Here is a 20,387-nt window from a genome sequence, read left to right as displayed (position 1 = left end):
AACGCTCCAGGCTGAGGCTGGGGTGAAGACTCGACGCCTGTGCCGTTCATCGGCCCAACGCTCACTTTCTGCTCGTGTTGCACACGCTCTGTTTAAGCCTCTTTCTCTTCTAAATATAGCCTCGTGAAGCTGGGGGGGTTCGTGCCACTGCAGGAGCACGCGTGCTGCTGAGAGGATAGCTTGTTTACTTGCACTGTTACCAGTCGCTCTGTGAATATGCCACTTGGATTCTTGCCTTCCTCTTGGAGATGCAGATGTTGCGTCCTCCCGCTATGGCATCCCGGGTTGTGTTCACGGGATCCTGCTGGCTGTGGGGTACAGAGCTGTCGAAGCCTTGTAGTGATTTAAGTCCTTAACAGGTACGGATGGAAGGGTACGAAACACCATCTGCAACCTGTCAAGAGGGGAAAAGGCTTTTGCGCGTGGATGGTGGTTTGTGTGAGGATCTTGGAGCCCTTGTGGACCCATCAAAGGAGCCCCGTGACCTGAAGGAGCAAGTGATAGCTCCAGTTTACAGGAGTGGTTTGCTGGTGGTCCTACTGCCGATAGTCACGCTGGGGAGTAGAACCAAAGCTGCTGCCTGCCAGCTCGCCGTGCTCGCTGGCCTGGCGTAAAAATAGCACTTAGCGATGGGGAGAGTTGTGCCTCGAAAAGGACACGAAGGAATTAAGAGTTCTCCTGCCGTTTTGTAGCTCTCCATCACATCTAGGTTCTCTCTAGTCCTTCCTTTCCAGATCCAGGCTGACCCCAGGCACGGAAACCTTCCTGTACCTCTAGTCTGCCCTGCCCCTCATGGTACCTCTTGGAGTTCTTTATTCTTTCTTGGATGGGCTGGCGAGGTCTCGTGTGAAGATTCTGAAGCGTGTGCATAGGATGTGTTCATTCAGGGACACGATACACTCGGGCCTTGTTCCCTCTTCCTTTTCTGAGCTATGGTGGAGCATTGTCAGCATGAGCATTAACACCGCACTGCCTGGGCACAGTTGGTTTTCACACGGAGTGTCAGGCTTGTCTTTAGCCCCCTCAACCTGCCCCTGAATACACGCCGGTTTCCAGGTGGGTGGGGAGAGCCTGTGCCGGGCTGTGCCGCGTCCCCGATGGATGCACAGCCCCTCATGGCAGCCCCTGCGGAGGGAGGGTTGTAGCCGGGAGCGGAGCCCTTCCCCTGCCTGGCTCCAGAAATACCTGTGATCTTCACCAAGGAGGGAGGTCACGGCTGCTTTACAAGCTGCTGGGTCAAACGCAGGGTATTAGTGGGATGGTGACAGCTCTGGAGGGGCCAGGGGAGAGGGGCACAGAGGAGGCAGCTCTGTGGATGGGTCTGTGCCAGGCTGGGTTTCCACAGGGCTGCGGGGGGCGAGGAGAGCAGCGATGATGCTGTCACTCTGAGGCTCTTTCTGAGGCCAGCACAGCATTTTAATCGGTCTGGAGCGAGTGCTTCTTGCAAACGGGACCCCGAGGCTCCGTGGCGTTTTCCTGGATCGCAATCGAAGCTGCCTCAGCCGGGTGCCGGTGCTGCTGAAATCGCTCCCACCGCTCTAAAATTAGCTGCGGAGCGGAGGAGCACCCACTGCCTCCCGGAGCGTGATGACCGGGGGCTCCTGGCACCTCTGGGGAGAGTCCGAGGCCACGTCCTTGCCAGCCTCCCCGCTTCCATGCCACCTTTCGGCAGCGCGGCCAGGCTTGGTCCAGCCTGGGCTTGCATCCCCAAGACGAGCAGATGCGCCGCAGCTCTCGGGGATGCGCTGGCAGGGAAGGAGCCAGAAGCCAGCCTGCCACGGCGCTGCAGTTTGGGTAGCAGAGGAGGTGCCAGGGTGAGGGGTACCCAGGGCCAAGCCCAGCACCTCGGCCCTGGCGTGCAAGCGGGGTGAGAAATTTCGCAAGAGGAAGTGTGAGGGCTGCGCGGTGCGAGGCGAGCGCAGGAAGGGGAGGCGATGCTGCGCGGGCGCCCGGGGGACCAGGCGGCGGGCGGCGAGCGAAGCTGGGCGCCAAGAGCGGGAGCAAACTCGCAGCTCTGCCCCTTCCATGCTGCCCCAGCGCCGCTGCGCAGGGAGGCGGGTGGAGGAGGAGAGGGAAGGGTTACCCGGCACGGCTGCCTGTTAAAGAGAAATAGCTCCGCTGGCTCGGGAGGATGAGCAGAAGGAGCTATTGCAGATAAGCGCCGGCGAGCTGAGGATGTGAGAGCGGGCTCGCTGCTGGTGCAGGAGCCAGAGCGGGGACCACCGATGGTCACCAGCCCCCCGAGCCCCCCGGCGAGCCCCGTGCGCGCTCGGCCTCTCGCCTCTGCTGGGTTTCGATGACCATCGGCAGCAGCATGAGCAGCGGGTACTGTAGCTTGGATGAAGACCTCGAGGATTGCTTTTTCACGGCAAAAACCTCTTTCTTCCGGAGCACACCGAACAGGGTCCCTGCCAAGGTAACAGCTGAAAAAACTAGTGAGAAGGGCTGTGCTGGGCGGGAGGTGGGGGGGTTTGCCGGCGAGGTGAGGGGAGATGTCGGTGTTCCTGCACGTTTGGCTGCAGGTGCTGCCAAAATTAGCTTGCAGGGCAGAGCTGCTGGTGGGGAGGAGGGCTCGCTCTGCCTCTTGCAGGCTCCCTGCTCCTGTGCAGGGGGCCTGCACTGCTGCAGATTTTTCTCAGCCGTGTCTCAACCTTTTGCATGCCGGGTTGGCCCCTTCCCCAGGGAGAAGTCAGCTCCAAATGTGCGTTTTGAGCTTGGGGGGGGGGGGGGGGGGGGGGGGGGCAGGCAGCAACCCTGCCAGCTGCCATCCATGGGTCAGGCTCCCAGCCAGCGACCTGTGGTTTGGCCTCGTGAAAATTGCACCTGTGAAGTGGATAGGGAGATGGGAAAGTTACAGGACTAAATTAATCTGTGAACTTATTAACACAGCGGTGAATCTGATCCTTTTCTGGGTGCTTGGGTGCATGTGTACCTGCCTTGGAGAAGAAGAAAGCGCTTGGCTGGGCAGCGTTTCACCCCGGGATGAGATTCCTGTATCAGTAACATTGACAAGGCTGCTTTAGGTTTGTGTTTTTTTTAAAAAAAAAAAATCAACATCCCCATCATAAACTTTGGGGCCCCAACCAGAACTGAGCATAAAAGGAGAAGGCGCTGCTGCGGAAGTGGGGGTTTCGCTCAGGAACAAGAGCCCGGCGGTGCTGCGAGATGAGATCTGACCCGGGGAGCAGCTTTTTCACTTAGAAATTCCCCTGTAAACCCTCAGCACCGCCGCGCTCCTGTTCGGGCTCTGCTGAGCTGCAGTGCTCAGGGGGTGCTTTGGGGTTCAGCTTTCTGCAGCGTGGGGTCCAGAGGGCTCTGGCGGCGACCTGGCTGTTCTCCTCGGGCGGGGGGCGACGACACGGGTGTTGCTCTGGGGGAGAGTTTCAATCAACTGGCAATTTTATTTTAATATCCTTGAAGAAATGCTCCCTTGGGTTTAACACGGGCTATTCCCTGTTAGCCAGCAGCTCCCTCTCGCTATGATTAACCGACACGTACTGCTGGTTTTTAAATGTCATTTGATGATTCATTTGTGTAGGAGATGTAAAAGATCAGGGTGTTGGTGCGATAGGCGCTGCACCCCGCGCCGGTTTGATGCTGTTCTTTTCGAGCCAGGGCACTGCAGATCCTCGGCTACCTTTCGAAATCAGCCTGGTCGTGTTCGTGCTCGGGAGCTCGCCCTCACAGAGGGGTCGGGGGCTGCTCCAGCCCCTTTTCACCCGGCTCCTCGCCTGGATGTGGCTGGTGTGGGCGACAGACCTCGCGGCTGCTGGAGAAGATGGAGCCTTTCGGGGGTTTGGTGTTATGGGGAGGAAATGGTTCCTGTGCACGAAAAAAAACCACACACACGCGAAATTTGCTGCTTAAGCAAATGATGTTGCATAATGGGTCTGTGTGCGGAGGTGGATCCTCGCATTTCTCCATCTGGAGGTGGAAACCATCCCCAGGCCTTGGTGGAAGGAGGTTTTGGGGGGTTCATGGCATGCTGGGGGGTTGGTGGTGGTGCAGGTCCTGCAGGAGCATGAGGCTGGACCTCGGCTCTGGATGGAGCTGGCACCAGAGCACGGTGGGGAGGAGGAAGAGGAGGAGGAGGTGGTGGTGGTCAGGTGAGGCTGGGCTGGACAGCGGATGGAGGGAGGCAAGGAGTGCGTGTGCCTGCGGAGCAAAGCAGAGGGACAAGGGACAGGCACAGCCCCAAGGTGGACATCTCCCTTGGGTTTTGCTTCGCTCCCTGTCCTCCCTTTTTTTCACTTGGCACCTTCTCTCGAGCGATGTTACTGAACGTGGAACATTTCCACCGCTGCAAGGGCTGCATGTGGCAGCAGCAGTGCTTTTCACCACCAAGTATGGTACCTGCTCCTGGCCACGGGCAGCAAACATCAGCTTGGACCCAAAAGTGAGTTAACGTACCGGGTGTGTTTGGGAAAGGCAGCACTTGTCCATCCTTTGATGCCCAGGAATGATTCCCGAGCCCAGGATGCGCAGTGTGGTCAGTGCTGCAGCCCCCAGCCCCTGGGCATCCCCTGCCCTGGGCAGAAATAAGCTAAATATGGATAACTTAGGGATGCATGTCTTGAAAGACCTCAGAAACCATCTCTGTAGAGGAAATGTGTTGGGGGGGGGGGTAGGAGGGGACACACAGGCCTCCCGCCATTTGAAAAAAATAGAGCGGAATTTGATCACTATGATTAAGGAAATGATTTTTCTGATTGAAATAATTGTATTAGTCTGAAGAGCCTCTTTCTAGGAATTTTGTCATTCCTTTTTATTTTCAGACCCATCAGTGCAATCACTCTTCATTAGCAAAGGACCGTTTTAGATCTCAAACGTGACCTCACCCCCGGCAATCTATTACTTGGCATTTTCGTGACTCTCCAGCTGAATGGCTTCAGTGGCTTCTGCCCTAAGCGTGATTGCTTAAAACTCTGCAAAATTGCTCTTTGAGTCCTCCCTCAGTGGCTGCTGGGAGAGATGGCTTAGAGGAGAAAGGGGCAAGTTCCTGTGCAAGAATAGAAAACAGAAGGAGGACAGAAGGTCGTGTCACCTGGGGTGGGATCCAGGGATGGAGGTGATGCGACCAGCGCCTGGGTTAAGGATCCCTGACCCACATGAGCTGGGGCAACCCAGCAGGCAAAAGCCTTCTCTGCTGAAGAAGAGGGAAGCTGTGACATGGTGGAGGTGTCTGTGGTGGGGTGCACGGGTGGTGGTGCTGTGCTACCAGGTGCTGGTGGCTCTGGGGCTCAGAGCAGAGACCGCTGTGGTGGGACGTGCTGTGCGGGAGGGGGCTCTGGAGGGGGCGGCTGGCGGCGAGTTACGTGAGCTTGGGCAAGGGGAGTCGGAGGACACCACAGCGGTGGTTTTGGCCCCATGTCTGTTTTCTCCCTCTCTTCGAGCCCTCCACAGTGGCAGCACGTGGTGGTGCCTGCAATGGGGGGCTACGTCCCTGGAGGTGCATCCCTCTGCTGGCCCTGCGAGGCTGCGGTCGGTTCCCAAATGTCTGCTCCTGGGGATCAGCAGGTTCCTCTGATCCAGGCTGGGGTCTCGCCAGGCTGGTCTCTGTGCACACAGACGGTGCTGTGGTTGTGCACCCGTGGGGTCCTGCCTGGCCCAGACCCCCCTGAGATGGAGCTCCCTGGGAGGACTTGCTCAGCTCTCGCTGCTGAGCAGGGATGTGGCAGGAAAAGCGGTTTCTAAGTGAAATCTCCATGGCAATCAAAACACTGAGCCCATCTTCACTTGCCTCTAACCTCTCTGAAATGCAGCAACGATTCTCCCCTTCTCTAGAGATGCACTGCTCTCCTATCTTTTGCCTTTTCCTCTGAACCCCAAAGTAAACCACAGCATTTAATTTAAATTTCTCAAAGGGAGTGAAATACTTTGGGTGGGGTTTGGTTTGGGGTTTGTTTTTTTTCCCCAAATCTGTTGTATGATTTCTCCCTGCTGCCTGTCCCTGCCTGAGCGGTCAATCCTTTCCCCATATAGTGCTGTGAATCGTGGGAGGGTGCGGCAAAGGGGGAGGCACTGGGTGTTTGGCAGTGATGGAGAGCTGTGCAAGAGCAGAGCTGTCCCAGCTCTCCGGTGACGGTGACCGGGCTGTGCGGTGCTGCCCCAGCCCCGCTGCCCCCCAGCTCCCTGCAGCAGCTGGATTTACAGTTCTGAGCTGCAGGTTCTCAGGTTTCTGGCTCAAATTTGAAGTGTTGACGTTTCTCTCCTGTCCTCTGTGCTGCGGCGTGAGAGTGGTCACAGGGTGTGAGCTGGTGATGCTCCTCTGAACTATGGCTCCCTGGCCAGCAGCACTCGGACACGCTTCTCTGGGCTTTGTTTTCTGATTTTTTTTTTTTTTTTTTTTAAGACAGATCTTTCTTTAATAAGCAGAAGAACTGAGGATTGATGCCCTGAGGCATAAAATCCCTTCAGAAGAGGTCTTGGAAATACTCTTGCAATCTGAACATAGGAGCCAAAGGGAGAGCTTGGGCTGCGTTTTTAGGAATGCAAATTGTCACAGCGTTGCTGAGGTAAATGCTGATGGACCTGTGCCCGAGCACACCAGGGAGGGCTTGGCCACTCCTGCCTCTAGATGAGACAGTAGTTGCCAAGAATGTGGTGGTGTTGGGCCAAATCCATCTCCACCGTTCTGCTGTTCAAACTCATTAACTAAATAGCTGGTGAGGAAAGCTGGCTGGGAGCGAGGGGACAGGGATAGTGTCTCTGAGGCTGGTTTGTGGCTGCTGGGAAGCGGCCCTTGCTCCAAGGAGTGTTCCCTGGAAGTGCACACTCAGCCTTTCTACCCACGGTGCCTTTCCGTGGCTGGTTTTAAGCAAGGCCACAGTTCATGAGCTGCCAGTCTGCCACCTCCCGAGCTGGGCATCCAAGCTGTAACCACGGGCTGGCTCCTTGGTGCCGGCTGGGGCTCTGGTGGGACGGGGAGCTGTGGGGAGAGGGCACCATCCCATCTGCATCGGGGAGCTCCCAGGTCCCACCTAGAGCTGTTATTGCCAGCAGAGAGGTCTGGGGTGGTGCAGAGCTGCTGCCTTTGCTTGCTTTAAAAAGGATTTTAAGTTGGGGGTTGACTTCTGCAAGGTGAGAGGCTGTAGGAAGGATGCTCTGCAGCCGGACGGGGAGCGTGCCTCTCCTGGCATCGTTGCAAACTGATAAATAGAAAAATCTGTCACGGAGGCTTCATTGTGGCCTTTCTTGGCTCAGAATCACTGTTTTTTTGAGAGTATGTCACTGTAATCATGATGGCCTATGGGTTTTTTACCTTGTAAAAGCCGGTCACAAGCTCACGGCTCATTAGGTGAGTGGTGGATTGCAAAGAGGAGGCCGCTGTGGCCAACTTACTGGGACCGCGGCCGCCCAAGCCCCGGGCGATGGGCATTGTGCGTCGCGGCCGCCCGCCCCTTCCCGGGGCGCTTGTTGTGGGCAGCCTTTGTCCTGCCGAGCATTAGCCCCAAGTGCCAGATGAGGCTCAAGTCCTTCCTTACAATTGAGGTTTCTTAGAATTGAGAAATAATGTAGGTCGTGGAAGGGGAGCCCGTTTGCCGCAGGCTGCGATGGGCAGGACACAGGCACGTTCACGGCTCTGTGCTGCTGCGGGTGCCCCGGGCTGTTGTAGGCTGCGAGTTATTTTATGGCAGTTTCACAGGGGGTGGTAAACCCCTCACCCGCTGAATTTAAGCGACGCCAGCGAGCTGACAGCGGTGGTTAACCTCTGGCACCCGTGGCCACGCAATGTTGTGCGTCAGGTTTTCAGCAGGGCAGGAGCAGAAGCCTCCCGGCAGCTCCAGTCTCGCCATCGCTTTCCTTCCAGTTGCACGCGAGGCCGGCACGATGGAGGCGATGGGAACGTGCTGGTGTTGCGGGCTGGCGCGCAGACGTCGTGGTGTGCTGCCGCACGGCCAGGCCATCCCCGGGGAGGGCTGCCATCGCGCTTCCCCCGGTTCCAGCCGGGAGAGCCGCAGGTCCAGCAGTGACTGCCAGGGTTTAGGCACAGGCAGAGTTACCGAGCTGTTGTTTTGTTAACAGCTTGTTTCATCCTGTCCCGGTACAACAGGAAATGTAGCAACGGTTTATGGTTAATAGCTTCTGTTTTTCTTCCTTCAGTCGGAATTGCATATTCTGCACCAGAAACTTTGCAAAACCAGAGGTCCGGGTAGATTTGTGACGAGCAAGAAGTAACTGATCTAATCGTACGTGGCGGAGGGAGCAGCACTTCTCTTCCCAGGGCTCCCCCCCGCCATGGTGCTGGTGCTGCTGGGCTGGTTCGGGTCCTGCTTGCAGGCGGGTTTTGGTCTGTACGACAGCAAAGCTGAGTCTCCAGCCATGGGGTGCGCAGGGGGTTGCGGGGGACGGTGTGGTCACTGCTGGGGCTTGCGGCATAGCTCTGCCTGAGCATCGCTGCCAGGAGTGGCATGAAGAGGTGAAGGGCTGAGCCCTTGGAGCTCCAAGTGCCCTTTATGGTCCCACGGGGCTCCCCGGCCCTAAAACAGCTGCTAGAGCTGGGACGGCACCGCGCTGGCTCCCGCGGGACGGGTGCCTTAGCTCTGCACCAGTGGCCTCGCCGCTCGGCCACGGACAGGGCACGTCCCTGGGGTCTTATCTGGGCACTGTCGTGTGTGCTGTGCTCGTCAGCCCCACGGTGGGATTGTTGCGTAGAAAGAGATTATTAAAACTTTCAGTCTCTCGAGTCCGAGGGTGTGTGAGGAAGGTGAGCTGGCGGAGGCTGGTGTGGTAGGATTGCTCCGTGCTGTCCCTGGGGTAGGAAGCGCGGAGCCTGTTTGCAATGCTGGCCGTGTTTTGTCGCAGTATGGGTCCAGCTGACTCTCGTAACACGTTGCAGTTTCCCTTTTAAAGCCTAGCTACGTTTCGAGCCCACTTAGACCTTAGCACTGTGGAAGTGGTAACTTCTGCTTTGGTTTTTGCACCACAGCTGACATCTAAGGGACAAGGGGCTTTGGGAGTCCCACGCTGCTCTATGCCATACACACGACCTGCTGCTTCGGAGACACGTCTTTAAATCCACGGCCAGGTCGCAGCTGCTGGCAGAGCCGCGAGCCCCGTGCAAGGTCGCTGGTTTTGTTTTCCAGCGCGGGTTGGTTGCTCTCTGCACACCTTAAATTGTGTGCGTAGAATCAGAGAATGGTTTGGGTTGGGAGGGACCTCCGAGATCATCCAGTTCCAACCCCCCTGCCATGGCAGGGACACCTCCCACTAGACCAGGTTGTTCAAGGCTCCATCCAGCCTGGCCTTGAGCACTGCCAGGGATGTTGCAGTGGAAACAGTTAAACCATCTGTCACTGACACTGGGAGCTTAATAAAAGCAAATTAATTCCACACTGTGTAGAAGATCACCTATAAAATGACCCTAAGAGAACACAATGTGGCTGTTAAAACCTGTTATTTGTCAAATTGTCATCATGCAGGATTTCTTTTTCAATTACAGTTGCACAGGGAAGGGGAGAGAACAACCTGTTACCCATAGCTGTGCCCGCGTGATCGTGTAAATTGTCCGAGTTGTGACGGCCAAGGGCTGGAATCCCATTTCCCTGGGGCAGCCCCGATGTCTGGGTTTCACTGTTCCAGCCGCAGCCGAAGGCTCGGCACGGCGGAGGTGCTGCGCTGCTCTCGGGGGTTGGCCGCGCTGGCTGAGCTCCTGTGGGCAGTGGGATCCTGGGGTCTGTGGATGCTTTGGCTTACGTTTGGGTTGGTCAAAACACATAGGTGTGCTAAATTAAATAAATTACGGGCAGCGTTTCTTTCCTAATACATTTTCCCAGACTAGGGTCTGAGCACGGAGAAGCCGCGGGATGGGCAGAGGAAGGCAGCGGTTTGGGAAAACCTTCACACAGGTGGGAACTGAGCCGCCTCCTGCCTTCCCCAGCGCTGCCGGGGCAGGAGCAGCCGCCGAGAGGGGCAAACCTGCCCTCCTGCCACAGCAGCGTATCCCAGCCACCGGCTGATCCCAGCTCCTGGGAGCACAGTCCGATCAAAGCAGGGCAGCTCTGGGGGCCTCAGCAGGGTCCCGCTGCCGTGGGAGCGCTGGGGAAGCCGCCCGGCAGAGCTCTGCGGCGCAGCTGACCCTGGGCCCGCCTGGAGGGGTACGACCGTGGGTCGGGGTGCGCTGGGGAAGCCGGGGAGCCGAACAAGCCGAGGGACCCGCAGGTACGTCCGATCTGCTGCCAGGAGCGTGTGGGGAGGGCAGGACGCCGGGGGGCTGTTTGTTGATGGAGTTGTGCAGGGACACGGCGCGAGCCTCGCGGTGCCACCAGCACCGTGTTCCCGAGCCAGGCTTCCCGCTCCTCTGGCCGAGAGCGACTGAGGTTCCCCCGAGCACGAAGCAATTAGCCGAAACCCCAGGGGCCGGCACCGCTCCAGGCTCCTGCAGCCCTGGGTGCACCGGGCGTCCTTTGTGGAAACCGGGTGGCATCAGCGCCCGAGCTGCTCCGAGAGCTCTTAATCGCTGGCACACGCGGTTTTCCTCAGCTGGAAACGTCGAGTCCTTCCCGTCTTAGGCCTCGCTGGAGAGGAGCAAATTGCAGTGACAGGGACGGCCTGAGCCGCTCTGGTTGCTTGTCTGGAGGGATGCTGGTCTGCACTGGGTTGTGTTTGTGCCACGGCTGAAGCGTAGCGTCCGTGCACAGCATCCCTCGCCGCTGCAGCTGGGCCGTGCAGCGACAAGACCCCTGGCCCGCAGGAGGGGACAGTCCCGGGGGTCTCCTGGGTCTTGCTTGCTGTGTGGTCGGGGTGGGGGCTGGCCCTGGGGGGTGCCAGCACGGCTGTGCCCATTCTCCAGCTCTGTGAAAGGGGTGGCATGAGGAAGCAGAGGGTTTCTGAAGTGCACATCTTCCTTTAACTTAAAGGGAAGTTATTTCTGTTGGCTTTTCAAATTTTTTTTCTTTTCCCTAGCGCTACTTTTGAAAACCTCTACCCTTGGCATTATTTTTAAAGACTCCCACGCCAGCCCAGCACCTGTGTGTGGCCATGTAAGACCTATCGCAGGCAATAGATTGCAGTGAAGCATGTGCCGAAGGACTTTGACAAATTGTGGAGTTGAAATTGCTGTTATGATAAGTGGATGTTTATGTGCAAGTCTTAAATACCCCAGGAAAGCTTTGCTTTCATTTTCTTAAGGCACTGAACACAGAGACTGTAATACAATGTCAGTGTTCCTCCCTTGAGTTACTGCTCCAGATCGGCGTTTCAAGGGGTCTCGTACTGTTTGCCAGTCACAAGCAGGAATTGTGAACTCTCACTTGGGAATTGCTTGAATTAATTGGAGGCTCTCGAGTCCCGGGACTGTAGCCATCTCACCAGATTGCAACGAGGATCTCTGTTTGTCCTGTGCTTGATTCTCCTCCTAAAAGAAATATCATGGGTAGCCTGGGGCGATACTGGCTTATTTACAGCTTGCTGCATCCTTGTCTTGTGTGCTGTGGGGCTGCCTGGGAAGAGACACGCTTTGCTCCCAAAGTTGCTTTTTTTAGTTGCTTTTTCCCCCTTTTTTTTTCCTTCTTAGAGGTTACAGCTTTCGTTCTGAGCCTTGCCGGCCTTGATAGCACATCCCTTCACGCTTCCTGCTCTCCGCTAGTGCTAACTTCTGAGCAAGCCCACATAAAATATGGGAGCGCTGCTCGCGGTTTGAGGCAGCGCTGGCGAAATGTATTCACAGCCTGTCTCCGGGGAAGTTATGGGAAGGCAGTGGAGCGCTGTGCTGTGACATCCAGCCCGCTGAGCATGGTCCAAGACACACACAGGCGTGTTTGCAGCAGGTCCGGATTTTGGGATGCTGCAGGCTTTAGAGGAGACCTGCTCTCCTGGCGGGCTGGAAAGCCCCTCCGCTGAAGGGCTTTGGGTAACCCAGGCTAAAGCGGCGTCAAACCTTGAAGCACGAGATGAGCCTCACGCAGGGAGTTTCCAGTGGTCTCGTGGCAATAAAGTCATCGAGGCTTCTTGCATGTCACTGCCAGCCCCGTGTCCTGCTGCCAGCCAGGCAGCGGCCGGAGAAGAGCCCCGGCAATTGCCCGACGAAATGAACAGCGTGTGTTGCTGCAGGCTGCAGTTCTTGCTGCTGGTTTGCGTCTGGCCCCGTGGTTTGACGTGATCGGTGTCCCTGGGCTGGGGACGTGCTCAGGGCAGGAGCTCGGCCCTGTGTCCCCGCAGGCTGCCCGCAGAGACCCGCAGTGCAGTCGGCACCGTCCTGTCCTTGCAGCAGGTTCTTTCCCACAAGGAGACCCAAAGGCGGCTGCTGCTGCTCTTTACTGTGCAGCCAAGGAACTCACGGGTTAGTTTAGCTCCCGGCATTTAATTTTTTTTTCAATAGATTTTCTTATCTCATTTGTAAATTTGGATTTGCTTCAGGGTCGCACAGGTCCTCGCTTCCATCTCACAATTGCAGGAGCCATTAACTTTGCCACAGAGTGTTCTAGATGGATGCTGAAGGTGAGCGGGTGCTTTTGTCCCAGGTACCTGTTCTGGGCTGGGTGTCGCAGTCCCAGGGGATGGGGATGGGATGCAGGGGGGTGTCCCCAGAAGCACTTGCTGCCTGTCTGCATGGCTGCAGCCCGGTGGCTTTAGTTTTGTGCTCTGGGTTTCCCTCCCCTCCTTCCCCCCCCCCCCCCCCCTGCATGGCACAGGAAAAGCACCAGCACCCAGGGACGGCCCTGGGGGCCTCGAGGGGCTCTGCAGCTGCTGAGGCTGCACTTGAACTCTTAGGGTGGGAACACACAAAATCCCTGCCCGTATGTTCTGGCGTGTTCTTTCCTGCCTTCCAGCAGGTTTTCGGAAAAGACCTCGCTGGTTCGTGCGTCCCCGCAGCGCCTGAGCGTGCCGGCGCTCTGCCGTCGTGCTGGGCGCGATGGTGGAGGGTCTCATCCTGACATTTCGTTCCCAGGGTGTCTGTGCGCCGTCGCAGCCTGTGCCGCGGTACCGGGGCAGATGGGAGGTGGGAGCGTGGCTCCGGCTCTTCCTCAAGGCTGCAGCAGACCTGCTCTGCAGAAAGCGATCTGCAACTGCGTGTTGGTGGTGCCTCGCCAGAGCCTCCCTCCTGGCTCCCCCAGCGCTGCTCCTGCTCTCTCCCCATCTCGCGTGTTCCCGGAGGAGGGCGGTTGGCATCCCACGAGCCTTGCTGCGAGCCCAACGTGTTCTCTGCCTTCGAGGGTGGGTGGGCAGAGACCCCTCCCGGGGGCCAGGCGGGAGCAGTGGGGCAGGCAGGGCTCGGCGGCGGTCTGGATGCTTTCCTCCGGTGTACCCCAGAGACGCGTGCTCTGGCCCTCGTCTGCAGCAAGCGCTTTACTTGTCCCCTTCTAGATGGCTGCAGTGGGCACCGTGGTCCCGCTCCCCTCTAGCGCAGGTCTTGCAGCCACTCCAGCCCCACGGCAGCATCCTCCCAGCCTGGACTGTGCCCAGTGTCCCGAGTCAGCTCAGCCCATGCTACCGGGAGTGTTGGGCTTTGCTCCAGCACTTCATGCAAACCCATTCATTGCCTTTCTACTTAAGCGCTCTAAACCCTGGGTTGCATTGAGGAAGCTCCCACAAGCTGCCTCTCCACGATGGGGTCGTGTTTTCCCGTTATTCATTAGCGACACTTCCACATATGACCTGCAGGTAACGCCAAATCTGGCGCTTTGCCTCCCAAGAGGAAATTCCCCGAAACCTGAGCGAGAAGCAGCAGCCGTCATCCTCCCAGCGAGCCCATGCACGGGCAGACGCCGAACGGTTTCTGACACGGGCTGGGATGCCTTGGCTGGGTTTGCAGCGACTGATTTATTAGTCATGCAGCCGGCTTGCTGCTTGTGTGGTTTTACTGCTCTGAGCTATAATTCCCGAAGCTTTGGACAAGGGCAGCGAGGAGTAAGCCAGCAGAGATTTAACTTCAGGTTCTGCCTGGGTGAACCTGCTGGAAGCTGGTTGAGGAGCACCCCGGGTTTTTAAGGGGATGCCTGGCCTTGGGTAGGCAGAGCCATGAATGCTAGAAATAGGATGTGATTATTTTTTTCTTTTTTCAACCGCATTGCGAAAAGGAAAGAAATGCTCAGCAGGTGCAGGTGGCTTTTTTTTTTTTTTTTTTTTTTTTGAAAAGCGGGTTTTAGAGGCTGGATTCTTTGCCCTGGTTTGTACTAGGATGTCTTTACTGCTCTGTCCCCTGGTAACTGGTGGGTTTTGTGCTACCCTCCACTGCCTGTTACTGGGGCAGGGACGTGGCATCCTGCCCGTTTAGCCTGTTGGCCGTAGGGACCGTCTCCACCTGCGCCATCGCTGCTGGCGTGAGCTCCGGATCTGCGCAGCCTCCTTGTTCCTGCGCTTCCCAAGAAAAAGTAGAGCTGAACAGATGCACTGTGACCCAATACGGAAAACAGCTAAAGCCTGTCCCTTCTGATTTCAGAATGTAACACAAACAGTAGAAGAAGAAAAACCCGAACCTCCGACCGTCCAGGAGATCAAGCAGAAAATTGAAAAATACAACGCAAAAGTTACAAACTGCCTGCTGATGAAGCTGGTACGTATGGGGCTCGTATGGGGTACGTTGACCCGGTGCGCAGCAAGCCCGACGCTGGTTCCTCTGGGCTGTGAACGGAGCCAGCCTGCAGGAAGGGGCCTCCAAGGCAAGAGGGCTGGTGGCTGTCGAGCTGCTCCCATCTCCCTCACGGGTTTCCTTAGCGTTAGTCACCGACACTCGCGAGAGCCCTCCCCGGCCTCCGCCCCTCCTCGACTGGGAACGCTGGCACAGTAATCTCGGGCCAGCCTGTGCTGCGAAGGACTTGCCACAAATAGATGAGCCCACGTTGTTCTAGCGGGGATGAGTCACGGTAGAACTCGGGCTGCGACGCTGCAGTTCAGCAGCTGTCGCAAAGTGGATTTAGAAACACGAAGTGGATTTAGAAACACCGGGCCTTTCTAGAAAGGGATGCTTTCCTCCTCTCCCCTGCCAGGCTTGCTTAAGCAGAGGTCTAAGAACCACAGTGGATGCGTTATAATTTGAAGCTTTGATTGCAGACCTGCTTATCACCACCTGTAAGTGAAGCCTTGATGGTGTGTGGTGAGAAGAAAAGGAAAGAACCTCTTTTAGGAACGGGAATACCGCAAAGGTGTAAACTTCACAGGATCTTACGGAGAGGGGGGAAAAAGCTTCTTAAAGAGTGAAATAATTAAACTGTAGAACTCCCAAGAACAGCAGGTACATAACTCCCTGGTGCTTGCTAACATCTGAAAATAAACCTGAAATTTATTTAAAATAGTGGATCTTACAACAATTTCCTTTGTGAAGGCTGCACAGCAACTTCTGCTGGAAGGTCTCACCCATTGATTTTTATCACCCCTTGACTTATAGGAGTCATTCGGGACCCAAATGTTTACTCTTGAGTTACTTTGCTTGAAGCTTAGCAAAAATACAGTCCTGGGGCTCGACTGGGCTCAGCCACTGGTGGTGGCCCTTCGGGGGGGACCACAGGCACCTGCGGTGGATCCCTTGGCTTTGTTCTGCCTGGCACCCATGGAGGGAGTGCACAGAGCCAGGCTTTTCTCTTGATTTCTGCATTTTTGCAGAGCTGAGGGTAGGGTAAGGGACCTGTCCTGAGACAGGCTGATCTTGAATGGTGATTTATTACACGGAGATGTGAGAATCCCATAAGCGGGGAATAGAACGTGAGGAATAAGGTTGGGAGATCCTGCTGAATGTGAGGGTAGAGACCTTCCCAGAGGTTTCACATCCTCGCTTAAGCACCACTAGAAATTACATGTAATGGTTTCCATAACTGACTTGTATCAGTGTCGGTTGTAAATAAGACAAGATCGTGCAGACGTGAGGAAAGGATGAGTCATTACTGAGTGGAAAGAACAGGAGAAAATCAATATTGACTAACCCAAAATTACGGGTTACTCTTTACATGATTAATAAGAGACCCGCAAACTCCTAGCAGTACCGAGGGGCGGAAAGTCCTGCAGTCACCCCGCAGGCTGCAGCGCTGTAGACCAGAAAGCCCCTCGTAGGCAGGGAAAGGACTGGAAAGGCTCCCTGCAGCCTGACCCCCCTCTCCTTCACTTTAGAACGACGACGGGACGTACACGGGTTTCATTAAAGTGCATTTGAAACTGCGCCGCCCCGTGACGGTACCGGCAGGGATCCGGCCGCAGTCCATCTACGATGCCCTCAAGGAGGTGAACCTGGCCGACATGACGGACAAGAGAACCTCCTTCTACTTGCCGCTGGATGCCATCAAGCAGCTCCACATCAGCAGCACAACCACGGTGAGCGAGGTGATCCAGGGGCTCCTGAAGAAATTCATGGTGGTGGATAACCCTCAGAAGTTTGCACTTTTCAAGGAGATGCGGAAAGATGGGCAAGGTGAGTTCACGCCCTCGGGCCCGCCAGCTCTCCTGCGGCTGGTCAGTTTTGCTTACTGTATCGGGCGGTGGAAGTACACCCAAAGCGTTCTCCTGGGAGTCGGCGGTGTGTCAGGCAGGCAGTGCCTAAATGTCAGATGAATAAATGGCCTGGCCACTGCCAGAGGTGATGCTGCTTAAGTTAATGGGCGATCACTGGGTTTCAGAGGGGGCTGAAGCCACCCAAGACCTAACAGAGATCGCTACGGGTCTGTGTTAGAGACTCAGCTACTTCCACTACGATCCTGAGCAGCACGAACCGCTTTTGCGTGCTCCAGTTGACCTCCTGAGCTCTCCTCTGCTCTGGCAGCCAAGATCTCACTGTGGACGTCTGTTGTCCCCTTGCAGTGCTCTTCCAGAAGCTCCCTCTCACCGAGTACCCCCTGTACCTCCGGCTGCTGGCGGGCCCCGACACAGATGTGCTCAGCTTCGTGCTGAAGGAAAACGAAACAGGGGAAGTTGAGGTACGTTGGTGACTCTTCCTCTGGGTTTTCCCATCAACGTTAGCGGCGTTGCGGAGCACGTGGCAGCGCTGCAGAGCTGAGGCAGCAGGGGTGAAGCGGTGCCACGCGAGCAAGGCTGTTCCCCCCCAGTGGGGCTGGGTTTGCCCTCTAAAATGCTGAGCGTCATACCAGCTTTTCTCCAGACTTCAATTACCCGCTGACTGGATTGCTTGTACCTCACTTAAAAAAACGTTTTGGTCCTTTATTGCTCCTGAATTGTGCGGATTTTAAAAAAATTTAAATTTGAGCTGTGAAAATGCTGAGGCCAGTTTTGATGGCCAACACGTAATCTGTTTACAGAACCAAGCAACACCACCCCAGAGTTAATCCCCAATAATTAGATTAGCTAAACACGGTTATAAGTAATCTACTAATTTAAGTAGAAGCCAGGGACGCTCAGGTAATAAATTCACAGTCAGTTTTTTCTTGCAATCACGCTCCCCACCACGGCGAAGGCAAACGTTGGGAGCTGCTGCATCCGGCGGGATTCTGCCTCCCGCGCCGGGAGCGGCTCAGCGCCGCGGGTTGGTTCCGGCCGTGCCGTGCCGGAGGAGCAGGACCGCGGCTGGTAAGGACGCCGCAGGAACGCCGGCTGCCCGTGGCAGCGCCGAGCAGGCACGAGGCAGTATTTATTAGGTGGTCGCAGTCATCAGCCTGTTCCTTGGCCGACACCGTCGCAGGGGACAGCCGGAGCAGCCTGGCTGCTGGCACCCCAGGCCAAGAGCTCAAAGTTTTGAGAATTTTCAATAAAATAAAGAGAATTGGCTCTGGCTGCGTAGCGGTGCTGGCTGGGCCCTCGCTCGCCCTTCGTAACGAGAAGCGCAGGTGAATGCTACATGAATTACTCCCGTGTGTATTCCAGTTCCTGAGGGAGCTGTGACATCTCTTGCAGTGGGAGCTTTAATTCCCCGGAGTAAAGATGGTTTCTATCAAACCTACAGTCTCAGGGGCTCAGGGCTGGGCTAGTCCTTCATGCTGTAGCCCTTTATCCTGTCTCTCCCACAACATGATGCTGTGAGATTAAGCTACCTGGAGATCGGATACATGTTTAAATGTCTTTTATTGTTCCTTTTCACAGATTCAGGGAGGGGGGGGTTGGTGGGTAAAAACCCTGCAAAAGCAGTAAGGTGAACGGTGTTTGCTTACTTTCCCTCTGTTTCTGCAGTGGGACGCGTTCTCCATCCCAGAGCTACAGAACTTCTTGATGATATTGGACAAAGAAGAAAAGGACAAAATCCAGCAAGTGCAAAGGAAATACGAGAGATTTAAACAGAGACTGCAACAGACCTTGAAAGAAGCCAGAGGCAAGCCTGGATAACCCCTTCAGGAGGCACTGGGCATCAGACTAAGCTAGATAGTATTTTTAAAATTAAAAGACACTTCTCAGGACACCTTATAGTAGTCACTCTCCTTCTTCATCCTTCCATTAAGGACTGGCTCGCAGCACCCATAAAAATGAACATACTGCATTTTCTTCTTCTGAAACCTCTTCTCCCAGGACCAGAGCCAGTGAAAGGACAGGAGGCTGTTTTAAAACCCTGCCCATCACCAAACCAAACACAGCTGCTGGTTTGCTTTTCAGCTGTACCATCAGATGGAGAAGCTTCGTGGAAAACGCTCAGTGTTAAACCCAACAGGAACATCTACTGGCTAATGTTTTGAGCAGGGTAACACTTGCTGTTCCCACTCCTCCCAGCAACCTGCTCGTTCTTGTTTCGGAGGTGCTGCGGCTCATCGCCCACGTGGCCGAGCTCTCGTTTCCTAAGTAGAGCACAGGAAGCAGCAGATAAAGCGGAGGGTGTTGCAGCTGTAACCAACGCCAGATGGACTTGTTCAGGGCTAAGATAGCCAGGGAAATGTAAAGTTGTGACACCAAGGCAGCTGCAACACCCAAACAGTCTGCTAGTAAGTATTACTGAAACTTGGTAATATTAATTCCAGGAAAAGTCATCCATTTTGATTCTATTTAACTCCCAGTTTTGAAAACAGATGTGAATTAAAGCAGATACCCCTGATGCTTAGCTAAATGGGCCAGTGTTTTACCGGTTTTCTCCTCTGCAGGAATTGGGACCTGTGCTTTAAGGAACTGTTTGAAAAGTGTAAAGACGATGGTCAGGGCATAGGCCAGTGGTTCGATATTGAACGTTTAGCAATACAACAGACTAACCCAGGAAAACTCAAATCCCCGTTCACAAACCAAACTGGTTTTGAGCTATCAACAGGTCTGGCACCGAGGGAGAGGAGCTCCAACCAGGGCCAGGGTGTGGAGGTGGCACCAAGAGCACAGGCTGCCCCTGTGGGAAAGACTTAGCACCAGGAAGAGTAAGGGAACCGTTAGAGCCTCAGATGCTTTCCACCCACCACTCTCTCATACTGTTTCCTCCTGCTAACCCGCCTTCCCCTGCTTTCCCACCACTCCTGTCCGCAACACCCCACCCTCTCCCTCCCTGTCCCGCTCTGTACGTGCTGTGTGCTCCCTCCCTCCCTCCCTCCCTCCCTCCCCACTCGCAACCGGTGCTCTCTGCCTGCACGTCCAGGGAGGTTACCAGGTTTTGCTCTCTCTGCGGAGCTAGGAGAGGACAGCAAGTCCCTCTCTCCCTCTCTCAGGGTTACCGCCGTCTCTGCCGCAGGCGCTGCGCATCCTTCATCAAAAATCCTCGAGCTGGAGCGTCCTTCCTGCCGTGGCTCCAGCCAGAGGCCCCGGTCCTGCTGAGGCCACGCGATGGTCGCTGAAGGGCAGGGCAGGCGCCAGGGGTGCCAGTCTGAGAGAGGATGGTCCCCGTGTTTGCTCTCGGCGCTTCGTAGCGAGCACGCTGCCCGCAGCCAGGGTCAGTCTCCCCTCCGTTTACAATCCCAGAGCAAAGGGAACGTTCAGCCCAGCTGGGTCCGGGTGGGGCACGCGGAAGGGTTTCATACTGACTCGACCACCAAGTGTCCCTTGGAGCTCGCTGTCGACTGCTGCGATCCCGCCTGCGCGAAGCGGGAAGGGAGGCAGCAGGTTATTGGGTAATGGTTACCACAGAGACAATGTGGAAGAGTCTAAAATTTACCTCAGTGCCTTTTTTTTTTTTTTTTTCCTTAAGCGTGAAAGCTTTGCGTTTGGGCTAAGGAGGAAGTTGGAAGGGGCTTTTGTCAAGAGGCCTTGTCAGTCCTGTCCCCGTCCCCCCCCCCCATGATGACCTAAAGTACCGTCGTGATGAGGCTGTTTTTGTCCGTAGAGGGACGAGGAACTGTTTTGTTTCTTTCTTGAAGGTGACCGCTTGGGATTTTTTGTTTTTTTCCAGATTTATACTTGAGTATGTTTGTTTATAAACCATAAGAGAGGTAATTGTATCACTTAAAGCCCCTCGGTTTGTATAAATGCCACTTTCTGCAAGCTTAGTTCCAGCTCATGTTTTAGTCAGTAGCGTAAAAGGGTTTGCAAACAGGGCTATGGCCTCTGGCACGCGGTGCAGGAAGGGCCTCCCAGCTGTACTGTACTCTACACCCAGATGACCTTTAACAACG

At 55.7% G+C, this 20,387-nt stretch overlaps 1 protein-coding gene across 2 annotated transcripts in view; it reads left to right on the top strand.

The window, feature by feature from the left end:
- The window catches only part of RASSF5 (Ras association domain family member 5), a 31,494-nt gene extending 13,273 nt beyond the window's left edge, over window positions 1–18,221 (top strand). The window contains exons 1-5 of one of the 2 annotated variants that reach the window (XM_086476508.1): window positions 2,297–2,416; window positions 14,381–14,494; window positions 16,042–16,339; window positions 16,726–16,841; window positions 18,046–18,221. In XM_086476508.1, coding sequence (XP_086332634.1) covers window positions 2,297–2,416; window positions 14,381–14,494; window positions 16,042–16,339; window positions 16,726–16,841; window positions 18,046–18,198 — 801 coding nt within the window. In that variant the 3' untranslated portion in view covers window positions 18,199–18,221. Of the gene's footprint in view, window positions 1–2,296; window positions 2,417–14,380; window positions 14,495–16,041; window positions 16,340–16,725; window positions 16,842–18,045 lie in introns of those variants that run through there. The other variant, XM_086476507.1, reaches the window with a different exon arrangement.
- The last annotated feature ends 2,166 nt before the right edge of the window (window positions 18,222–20,387 follow it).

Source organism: Leptosomus discolor, chromosome 21 (assembly GCF_034619465.1).
Source record: "Leptosomus discolor isolate bLepDis1 chromosome 21, bLepDis1.hap2, whole genome shotgun sequence".
NCBI classification, from domain to species: Eukaryota; Metazoa; Chordata; class Aves; order Leptosomiformes; family Leptosomidae; genus Leptosomus; species Leptosomus discolor.
Note: the sequence above shows the minus strand (reverse complement) of the source record. Positions and strands in the feature narration are given on the sequence as shown.